Source organism: Mauremys mutica, chromosome 8 (assembly GCF_020497125.1).
Source record: "Mauremys mutica isolate MM-2020 ecotype Southern chromosome 8, ASM2049712v1, whole genome shotgun sequence".
Taxonomy (NCBI): domain Eukaryota; kingdom Metazoa; phylum Chordata; order Testudines; family Geoemydidae; genus Mauremys; species Mauremys mutica.
The window spans coordinates 55,218,714-55,230,115 of NC_059079.1; the positions used below are offsets into that span (position 1 = coordinate 55,218,714).

Sequence of the window (11,402 nt, forward strand, 5' to 3'; positions counted from 1 at the left end):
CTTATATTAAACAGGCAATGGATGCAATCAAGCCTGAAACAGTTAATGCATGTTGATGAAACCTATGGAAAGAATGTGTGAATGATTTTAAGGGTTTCCCGACCATTGACAAAGAAGTGAAACGCATTGTTCAGGTGGCCAGGCAAGCTGGTGGTGATGGCTTCGTCAACATCCTTGAGGAAGAAACTGAAGAAATAATTGAGAGCCATAGAGAAATATTGATTAACGATGAGTTAGAGGAACTGATAAAATCGTCTACAGAAGACGAAGATGAACAGGAAGAGCCAGCAAGTTGGAACTTCATAAATTTGCTGAAGTGTTCCAAGCAGCGAAACTCTTGAATGATTTAATTTCTGAATACGATCTCTCTATGGAACGAAGCCTCAAAATCACATGTAGTATTACGGACGATTTGAGATCGTATCAAGAAATGTTTGAGCAGCTCAAGAGACAACAGTGACAGTTGCCGACCACCATGTTTTTCAAGGAAAAACAATCAGCAGCAGATGAGCCTACGCAATCAACTTCTTGAGCTGAACCAGAACCAACCACTTCGTCTACGACTTGCTCTCTGTCACCCAAGCTCTCCATCACCTCCGTCTCCTGGATCGACATCAAGCCCTGACGACCCCCTGTAATTACCCCCTGTAATTAAAAATACAGTACTGTAAAATTATATTTTGCATATGTACTCTATTATATACTGTAAATTACTGTATACATTATACATATTCCTGTACAGAGTTGTATACACAAAACCATGTACAGTGTACTGTACTTTATGGGTGATTTAAGGGATTTTCAAGGGTAATTTTGACTATGCGCTGACTTTAGAACCTAACCCCTGCGTAAGATGCGACTCCACTGTATCTAACAGAACCCATCATCGGAATGGACGCATGCCCTCTGGAAGAGTGGTTGAAGCATGAAGGGACATATGAATCTTTAGGCGATTATATGAAAATAAAACATGGAACCATATGAATCATGACTGCTGTAATCTGATGAATAAGGTATCAATATGTTCAACTGAATTTTCAATTATATATACACATTTGATTTTCTGTAATTTTGCCTTTGAAGACAAAAACATCAACTCCCTTCCAGTTTGTCATCCCTACAGATAAATTTCCATACAGGCTTCAAAATGTCTCATTGCTAGAAGTTCCATCATAGTTCTTTGCAGGTCTCTAATAAAAGAACCCTCTCCGTAAAAGAAAGACTTCAGTTAACAGTAGTGATTAAATCCATCATGAAATTTCAAAGCATACACAAATTTACCTGTTTTGATCTAAAAAAATACGACTAATTCTGGTTATTTCAGTCTAACTCAATATGTTCCAAACCGGCCATCCCCACATTTGGTCTTTGTCTTTAGTGCCCTGACTAGCAATCCTGCATGCATGGTGGATGCTGCCAAAATAGCTAGCAGTTACCTCAAAAGGCATCAGCAAGTGCTTCAAGTCACCATCTTTTAGGACTTAAACTTTTCACAATAGATTCAAATTTTTGAGACTGAAGAGTTGTGCCAAAACTTGGACTGAATACACTGCTGCACCAGCTAAATTCAGATGAACATCTCTTGCGATTCCTGTTGCCTGAAACCTCAATTTCTTAAGCTTTTTATTCCTGATGCCATAAACTGTCCCAGATTGTAAATCTATTACACCAGAGTTAAATACATCTTGAGTAAATCTGATGTATACCAACCTTTGCTCAAGTACAGACCTGTCATCAGCAAGCACAGTAACAAATTTAGTTTTCTGTATGCGTTTGAGACACTTTCAACTTTGCAGTTGCCTGTATAATGTCTTTCACAAGTGGATGCAAATATGGTTTAATCCAAGATTAAGGCCACTTTTGGCATACAAATTGTAGACTACAAAAATCTCTAAAACTGAAATGTTTAGGGTATGTGTAATTGAAGTGGCCAACTACTGCATGTCCTTATGTTGTGTGGTTATGCTTTAGCTACTCACTCCTTAGCACACTCTTCCATGCTATACATTTTATACTTGGGGAAAAACAAACAAAAGGCAACTCACTCACACACACACACAACAGGTCAGTATGAAGTTTTTATATATGTTTAGAACAGTAAGACAAGGATTGCCTTGTAAATCAAAATACCTGCTAATTATGGTACAAAGTACAAAGCTTATTATGGATAGGTTGGCTAGTTAGACCTAACACTTGCCTTTCTGGCAAAAAATAACCCTATTTGAACTAATTGCAGCCTATAACCTTTGCAGAAGCTAATGCCAAATTTTGGGGGTTCGAGGAGTTGCTGCATAGCTTACCCTGGCTTGGCTGGGAAATTAAATGTATTTGGAGACCTTTCCATTAACTACCTCTGAGCTAAATGACTGCTGGGGAAAAAAGACAAGCAGTGACTTTCCAGAAATTGCTCCTGAATAGCTTTAATGACAAGATTATTCCTCCAAACTGGGCATCAGAACTAAAGCCCAAACTGAGAGCGTAGTGCAGTGTAAGAGAGTTCCAAGTAGCAACCTTCTCAGTGACGGATACAGTGCCAAGGTATTCTGCGGAAACTTACTCCAGTAACTTCCAGATCACTAGAAACTTAATATAATCATGTAACGACATATACATTGTTTGAACCATTTGAACAGCCATTAAACTGAGATGGACCTACCCCTGGTCTTATCTACATATGCCACAAGAAGTCTGGAGAATTTACGGAATAGATTTGTTCCTATATAGATAACTTTAGGCTTCCAAAGAGTCTAAAGTGCCGAGCAAGACATCCTTGGGCTTGGGGAAGGGGAGAGGAAATGTGAAGACTAATGGCCTGATTGAGATGGAAGTTTAGACAGTAATTTGGGGGTGAAGATGCATGACCTACTTTTAATAAACACAGTAAAAGGAGGATCCAGCCATCGGACTCATATCTCACTAATTCTCCAGGCTGATGTTACAGATATGAGGAATGCTGTCTTCAGAGACAGGACACGGTAAATAGTCTAACCCAGGTTCAAAGAAAGGAACTCAGGAACTTTGTGAAAACAAGATTTTGTTCACAAGATGTGGTTCACACATTAGAGGGAATACACGGAAAAAATGGAGAGCCACCCTGGTCTACTTTTTGAGCTGTCCTGAAGGAGAGTCTTCCAGATAACTGAGTAGGTATGCCTTGTTAATGGTTTCCTACTTTTGGACCTCAGCAGAGCACTTGATCTACTGCTCCCAGCAATCAACCAAGCTGTCAACTTGAGATCCCATTGGACAATCTCATCCCAACCCTGAGACAACATACCTAGAACCTGGACTTGTGGATTTAACTATAGTTTCAGAATGTCAGAATATCAAAATTGTCATGCCCAAGTCAAGACTAACAGCAGCATCTTGGTTACATCCTTATCCGATTTCTGATGATCTTCTGGATCAAGGTTGAAGGAAACCCTTGCCTCTTGTCCAGAGGGGAATATCTGTTGATGATGCTGGATTCTGCCTGCCCCTGAAGTATATCAGGAGATATTTGGCAGTCACTGCTGGCAAAGACATGTAGCTGGATCTTACCCCATTTGCAGAAGATGTTGGACTAGTCATACTGCTGACTGTCAACTCTCAAGGGATCTGACAAAACATTGTCTAAAATTTTTCCAGCAGATGGAGAGCCACTGAAGCACTCTGACAGTGAATGCTGAATTCCAACAGGATAACTTTCTGACACAGCGGGCTAAATCAAGCCCCTCTCCTTAGCAGTTATTGTAATTTATCTGTGCGAGGTTCTCCATCAGGATTTGGACTACTTGATAATTACCAATCCTCACCTGCCACATAGCCTGAGCATAAGGCTTATACCCCAAAAAGGTGGAGGCACTTGGCATTTATTCTTAGATGTGAATCTAGAAGCTCCAGTCTGGCAAGACCTTATTGGCCATTGAGATAACACATCTAAGATTAGGCAAGAGTAAAAATATTCAAAGACCTCCTCAGAGACTCGATACTGACTGTCTAATTACAAAAGGAACTAAACCTAGAGTTAGCAAAAGGGCCCTCGCACGCTGTAGGTACCATTGTTCATATGGGTGGTAACACTGCTTGCCTGCAGAGTATCAGATCCTACAGGCTTTCTTCTGGACCAAAATAAATTCTAGGTCTAAGGACTTCATACTATGTCCCAAGAGCTCCCAGAAGGCCTTCATGCCATCAGGAAGCCAGGCAACCTATATGCTCAGCAGGAAAGACCAGAAGAGATGAGGCATTCCTAACTCATATGTGACACAAAACTCATTCCCTTCTATTACTGACCTTCTCAGACTGAGATATTAGCTGTGGGGACACCAAGCTGGTTGCAGGACCAGGAACAGGTGGAGAGATGCTGCCTCAAAGAAATAACTCTTGTAGTCTGATCTAGTAGAGATAGGAAATAAAGTCTGACAAGACATGGATTGCCACCAGAGTAACTACGCATCAGCGAAGGTGAGATATTAGTGATATGGCACTGAATGATAGACAGGGAGCAATCAAGAGGAAATTAACACAGCAGATACAGGGAAGTAATGGAGCTATTGGTGAGTCCACAAAGACAGAGACACAATGTGAATTATAAAAAAAAAAAATAGTAGTCAAACTTTTCATGAAGAGGCTATAGTTTCATCATGAGATTACACAAATCATATGAACCCTCATTACTGTTGACTTGTCAGTACCAGAATTACTCAATGGTATACAAGAGTTATAATTAAATCATCTTTCTTTCTATGTTTGTGTAGAACATAGCTAAGTTCTACCAGAGTAAAGCTACATTTAGCTAAAACATAGAGTTTACACCTTTGTGAAATACATGTGTGTTAGTTCTAGCCTCAAATTGCTAAGAATTTAATTAACAATTAAACTAATGCAAGTCGAGTCAGCTATGAAAAATATATTTCCTCAAAGAAAACTTGAAGAATGAGCTAACAGTTCAATTCTTGTCTTTTGCAAAAGAAAAATAAGTTGTTTACAAGAAGTAAAAGTTCTATTTTATATTAAGATTTCTATTAAAGTACTGTTCCACTATGTATGATTTAAAGTGACCTGATATTTCAGCTTTATTCTCTCACCGATCCCATAACAAGTTTGCTCCATTTATTAATATTTGTGGGCTTAGTTTTATGGGGGTTTTTCAAAGTATTATTTAACAACAGCCTTGCAAACTCACCTTGAGTCCTGAAAGATAAGTCAGGCTCTTTCCTTCTTGCATATCACCAGCAAGTAATAAAGTTTACCCTCCATGACACCTCAAGAACCATACTGAAGGCTGAGGTCGGGTGGGTAGGTTCACAGGCCTAGCTGTTGGGGGAAAAAAAATATTACCCTGTTCTCATGAAGACACATGTACTCAGCTTTACATGGGCCAAGTAATCACAATGAAGTCAATGGGACTACTCACAGGGTGTAAAGTTAAGCACATGCTTAAGTCTTCAGGGATCAAAGCCTATAGAATCATAGGACTGGACCTCGAGAGGTCATCTAGTCCAGTCCCCTGCACTCATGGCAGGACTAAGTATTATATCTAGACCATCCCTGACAGGTGTTTGTCTAACCTGCTCTTAAAATCCCCAATGATGGAGATTCCACAGCCTCCTTAGGCAATTTATTCCAGCGCTTAACTACCCTGATAGTTAGGAAGTTTTTCCCAATGTTCAACCTAAACTGCCCACTGCTTCTTGTCCTATCCTCAGAGGTTAACGAGAATAATTTATCTCCCTCCTCCTTGTGACAAAATTTAATATACTTGAAAAATGTTATGTCCTCTCAGTCTTCTCTTCTCCAGACTAAACAAACCCAATCTTTTCTATCTTCCCTCATAGGTCATGTTTTCTAGACCTTTAATCATTTTTGTTGCTCTCTTCTGGACTTTCTCTAATTTTCCACATCTTTCCTGAAATGTGGGGCCCAGAAATGGACACAATACTCCAGGTGAGGCCTAATCAGCATGGAATAGAGCGGAAGAATTACTTCTCATGTCTTGCTTACAACACTCCTGCTAATACATCCCAAGACGACGTTTGCTTTTCTTGCAACAGCGTTACATTGTTGATTCAGATTTAGCTTGTGGTCCAAGATGATGCCCAGATCCCTTTCTGCAGTATTCCTTCCTAGGCAGTCATTTCTCATTTTGTATGTGTGCAATTATTGTTCCTTCCTAAGTGAAGTACTTTGCATTTGTCCTTATTGAATTTCATCCTATTTTCTGCAGACCATTTCTCCAGTTTGTCCAGATCATTTTGATTTATAATCCTATCCTCCAAAGCACTTGCAACCCCCCCAAGCTTTGTATCACCCACAAACTTTATAAATGTATTCTCTGTGCCATTATCTAAATCACAGATGAAGATATTGAACAGAACTGGACCCAGAACTGATTCCTGCAGGAGCCCACTCGATATTCCTTTATGGCTTGACTGTGAACCACTGATAACTACTCTCTGGGAACATTTTTCCAACCAGTTATGCACCCACCTTATACTAACTCCATCTAAGTTGTATTTCCCTGGTTTGTTTATGAGCAGGTCATGCGAGACAGTATCAAAAGCCTTACTTCAAGTCAAGATGCCATATCTATCGCTCCCCTACCCTCATCCACAAGGCTTGTTACCCTGTCAGTTTGTAAACTGCACAGGCTTAATATTGGGTCAGTGAGACAGAGCTGGAGCCCCACTAAATTTTGGCAGACTGGGTTTGGGATTATTATTATAATTTTTTTTTAAAAAAAGGAGTAACATCAGAGAACAGCAACATTAACGTTTTCACATTACAGAGAAGAATGTTTCCATTAAGTAGGTGAATTTAAGATCCTTGTAACGGCTGTCCAAACTTAAACTACCTGTCCTTCCTCTTTCCCTACCCCCACCCCAGTACCATCATCTTTTTAAAAGGAATTCACCAGAGTTTTCAGGTAGGAGGAAGAGACAGTGTACTCTGGAAACTGTTCTCTGTGGCTTCTAACTGGGAATTCCATTGCTAGTGATGTTTTCCTTTCAGGTGTCTCTCCCACCTCTAGCAAGAGCCAGCAGGACACAAGAGCTATTCAAACATAAACAAGTCTGCTCCTGTAAGATTAATAACTAGCTTTGTGGTAAGAGTACCTGAGAATTTCCAAGTAAACAGAGAATGAGAGAGAGCCTAAACAAAATAGTTTTGATTCATAAGACATACCTTAAACACACCATTTTCATCTGAGCGGGAATATCATGCAAACTGGGAGTCTTGGAAAACCATTAATATGATATTTGAGAGAGGTCTCATAGGCCTGAATGTAATTAAGGTTTCAATCTATTACTTTCCTGTCCCTCTCACCAGACTTTATGCAAATCCTTGATGTTTTAATGTTTCTATCTGATTCCTCCCAGACGACAAACTAAAATGGGACAGAAACAGCATATACAGCAAGACTGAATCCAGTGATAACAGAAACTGAAACCCACGAGAATCAACTACATAAAATTAATTATCTGGTGATGCTGCTTAACAGGTGACCTGCAAAGGATATTTTAAAAATTAGGGTTTTGCCCTTTTTCCATCTTTATGACACATGAAGGTGACTGAAGGGGATTCCCTCCCCTCACTGCTTGGTTCACTTGTAGAAATATCAAGCTTGTCAAGTTAGATCTTCCCTGGTTCTGCTAGAAACTTCTATAGGTGTGTCAGATATTTATTTTGTCAGATCCTACATTTTGATTGAAATGACACTGATTCTTTAACAAAAAAGTTATTCATCCTAAATGCTCTACACTCACTGAAGTTAGATGTGTTAAGGAGGGGCGGAGGAGGGAAGGGAAAGAGATTTAAACCATTCTGGCTAAAAATCCCTTCCCTTATTAGTTTATCTTTCAGTCTCCCTTGATTCCTTAAAAGTCATTTCACTATTTCTCCAATCATTAGTCTTCCAAGATAGATAATACATGAATATCTAACCTAAAAACCAGGCAAAAAATTTTCACAAAAGCCCTCCAAGGCCTTATTTATACAACAAAGCACTCCCCACCCTTTACAAATTGCCATCCTGCTCAGCTATCCTTATGCACAACATCCTTAAATTCAATTATTCCTTCATCAGTGGATTCCAATTGTGAGTTCTTATGCTACAGTAAGAGAAAGGATGGCCTTCTTCCTAAGGCATAGAACTGGCAGAATGGGCATTAAGACACCTGAGTTCTAGTCTCAGCTCTAGTACTGTATGACCTTGGGCAACAGTTATCCCAAATGACCTCTCTGTACCCCAATTTCTTCCATATGTAAGTTATAAAAATGTAAATAGCTCCACAGACGACGTGTAGCATTTTACATCCATGGATAGTGCACACCATGGGTCCCAAAAAGCCTACAATCTATATCAGAGGGGTAGCCGTGTTTGCTGCTTTTACAGATCCAGACTAAGAGTCCTGTGGCACCTTATAGACTAACAGACGTATTGGAGCATGAGCTTTCATGGGTGAATACCCACTTCGTCGGATGCATCCGACCAAGTGGGTATTCACCCACGAAAGCTCATGCTCCAATACGTCTGTTAGTCTATAAGGTGCCACAGGACTCTTTGCTGCTTTAATAATCTATATAGGTCATAAAAGACAAAGAAGAGTTCTGGAGACAGAGAATGTGAGAACTACTGATGAAAAGAAGGTAAGTTTTTGCCCGTCAAAGACAAGAATACTTTCAGAAGTATTTTATTTATTGTTTGTATTGCGTTAGTACCTAGATGACTCAGTCCCATTGTGATAGGCACTGTACAAAGATGAAGCAAAATAAGAGAAAGAGAGCAGTAAGACAGAAGATTTGAGAGGAGCAAAGGGAATGGATGTAGGTAATTATAGAAGGTCTTGCAGATTATCAGGATCTTGAACTTGATGTGGTAAGATGCAGAACGCCAATGGAAAGATTCCAGGAAGTTTGGTTTTTATCCAAAAGGGGAAGGGGGAAATGGGTCAGAGCAGAGAGAAAGGAAGATAACTTTAGTACCACCAATTTTGACAGACCTGGAGGGTAGCAAAAGAGTTCAGAGGCAGGGAGACTGGTCAGGACTAGATTTCAGTTATAAAAGAAAAAAAATGACTAGTACATTGATAGGAATTTAACCACTGGAATCAATAAGATAGATTCATTTGGGAGATATTAATAAGGAAAATGTGTCAACAGTGGGTGGAGGAGAAAAGAATCAAATGCAGCACAGATTACAGGCCTGGGAGACATGAAGGATGGTGATGTTGTCCATGAACAGAAGGGAGACGGAGGAAAGAAAAGTTTTGTTTTGAAAAGAACAAGTCTGAGATAGCATGGAGACAACCCAGAGGAATGAGAGGCAGCCAGGAATGCAAGACTAGATAGAGAAAAAGGATTTGGGGACTGCCATTATGGGGGAGGTAGCTGAAGTGTTTTAAGATCCCTGGATAGAAGGCCTTTTAGAACAGTAAATAATTATATTAACTGCATCTCATCACCTCTTGCAGAGGCTCTTGCTTCAGTCCCTGACTCTTCAAAAAGGGATACGTCTCCTTTTAGTATATTTACTGGCACAAGGTTCATCATTATCTAGGCTTTTTTTACTTACGCTGGTCTTCTAAATTACAAGCAAAGAATTAAGTTTACTTAATGCTCATGTACCAGTACTTTCCACTCCAAAATACTGTATTGTGCATGTCTGTGAAAAACCCATTGACTTATCTCTTCTCCTAACCCCCCAAATTGCTTGGTTCCAAAAACATTTTAACTCTACAAGCCACCATAAAAAGCTCTGCAGACTACTGGTCCAATGATCACAATTTGAGAACTGCTGCTATACTGCCTTTCACAGCATAGAAATCCCAAGCACTTTACAGACTATATATACAGATTTTGCTTTACATGTAGCACCCATTTAACACTGCACAGTATAACTAGGGCTTAGCCCTGTATTGATTTGAAACTGCAGAACATAGGCAGGAAGAATGTAATAGCCCAAATTAGAATTTGGTCTTGATACCACCATTAGCATACTTGGGCTTGCATAAAGTCCTATGTGATATTTAACAACCACCATGAAGGACTTTGGATTTCTCCTCTGAATAACTTAACTCTCTTTCCCTCTACAGCTAATGTCACTTTGCCATGCAATCTTCCCCACTTCACCAATTTGCTCACTCAGTAATAGCCTCTCGGCCCAGCCATCTAGTCCACATCATCTCAACACATCCCCTTTTCTCCCCATGACTATTTTCTATCACCTTTCCCAGACATAAGTCTCTCCTCCTCCCTCCTGCACCAGAATATCCTTTACTCCCCCACATCTCAGAGTATTCTACTGAGATTACCTCCACTTCCTCCATCTATTCCACTCTTCCCTCGTTTTCTGCTCAGCCTCCTTTCCTTTGCACTTACCTCCTCCCAATAAACTCCCCTTTACCCGATGTATTCCCCAACTGTGCCACTCCTTCCCCCTCCATGTCCTTCTCCTAGATCACTGCTTGCCTTACCCATAACCCCCCCCCTTCCTGCTAGGCATCCCTTGCTCATGCTCTCACCCCCCAACACCTTTCCTCCCTTCCCTCCGCTCGCCCTGGCAAACGCGCACAGCCAGCCCCAGCCCCGGCTCTGCCCCACTCGCCTTTCGCCCCCGGGTCCGTCCCCCCTTGCCCGGGCCGAGCTGCCGGGTCTGACCCTCACCTCACCCCTCCCCCTCACCGGAGATACTGCGCACACAGCAGGCTCATCCTCCGCCGCTCGCTGCCCGTCCCCGCCGCCCCCGCTCCGGGTCTCACAGCCGGGGCCGCTCCGCCGCCCAGGAGCCGCCGCCGCCTCCGGCCGCCGCCATCTTCCTGTGCTGGGCCCAGGCTCCTCCTGCCCGCCGGGTGTCCCCGCACTGAGCCTCCGGCCCTGGAGTGGGCGTAGAGTAGGGGCCGTTCTCGCGAGACCCGCTCCGGCCCCGCGCAGCCCTCGGCTGCCTGCCTCAAGCGACCAGGCTCGTGAAGGAGCCGCCGCCGCCTCCGCGCGCCGGGGCAGGCAGCAGCAGCAGCCTCCGGGCTTCACAGTCAATGCTGTCCGCCTCCCCCCGCACTTCCGGCCCCGGGCCCGGCCCCGCCTCCCCGGCCACACTTCCTGCCGGCGCTACAGCCAAAGCCTTCCCCGCGCGCTCGCCGCCAACCTACCAACCCGTTGGCTGGGCCGCTGCTATAGCAACGGGAGGTTGCTGTACTATCACCATAACAACCGCCGAGCTTGCGGCTCTTCCGGATTGGAATAGAGCCAACGAAACTGGCCCCGCCCCATGCTCCTCCTGACACCGCCCGCTCCCACTTGGCTGCCTGCCCTACACCGCGACCACTCCCCCACTCCTCTCCAATACCCCCCCTCCCCCGTCTCGCTAACCCCTCTCCCCACACCGCCAGCTTCTCCGTGTGCGCTGCCAGATTCACCAGCTG

At 42.6% G+C, this 11,402-nt stretch overlaps 1 protein-coding gene across 3 annotated transcripts in view; it reads right to left on the minus strand.

Annotated features, from left to right (window-relative positions):
* SMG7 (SMG7 nonsense mediated mRNA decay factor) overlaps positions 1-11,024 on the minus strand; it is a 95,584-nt gene extending 84,560 nt beyond the window's left edge. Inside the window, exon 1 of one of the 3 annotated variants that reach the window (XM_045026774.1) lies at positions 10,666-11,024. In XM_045026774.1, coding sequence (XP_044882709.1) covers positions 10,666-10,694 — 29 coding nt within the window. In that variant the 5' untranslated portion in view covers positions 10,695-11,024. The remainder of the gene's footprint in view (positions 1-10,665) is intronic. The other 2 variants (XM_045026777.1, XM_045026778.1) reach the window with 2 other exon arrangements.
* Positions 11,025-11,402: the final 378 nt, after the last annotated feature.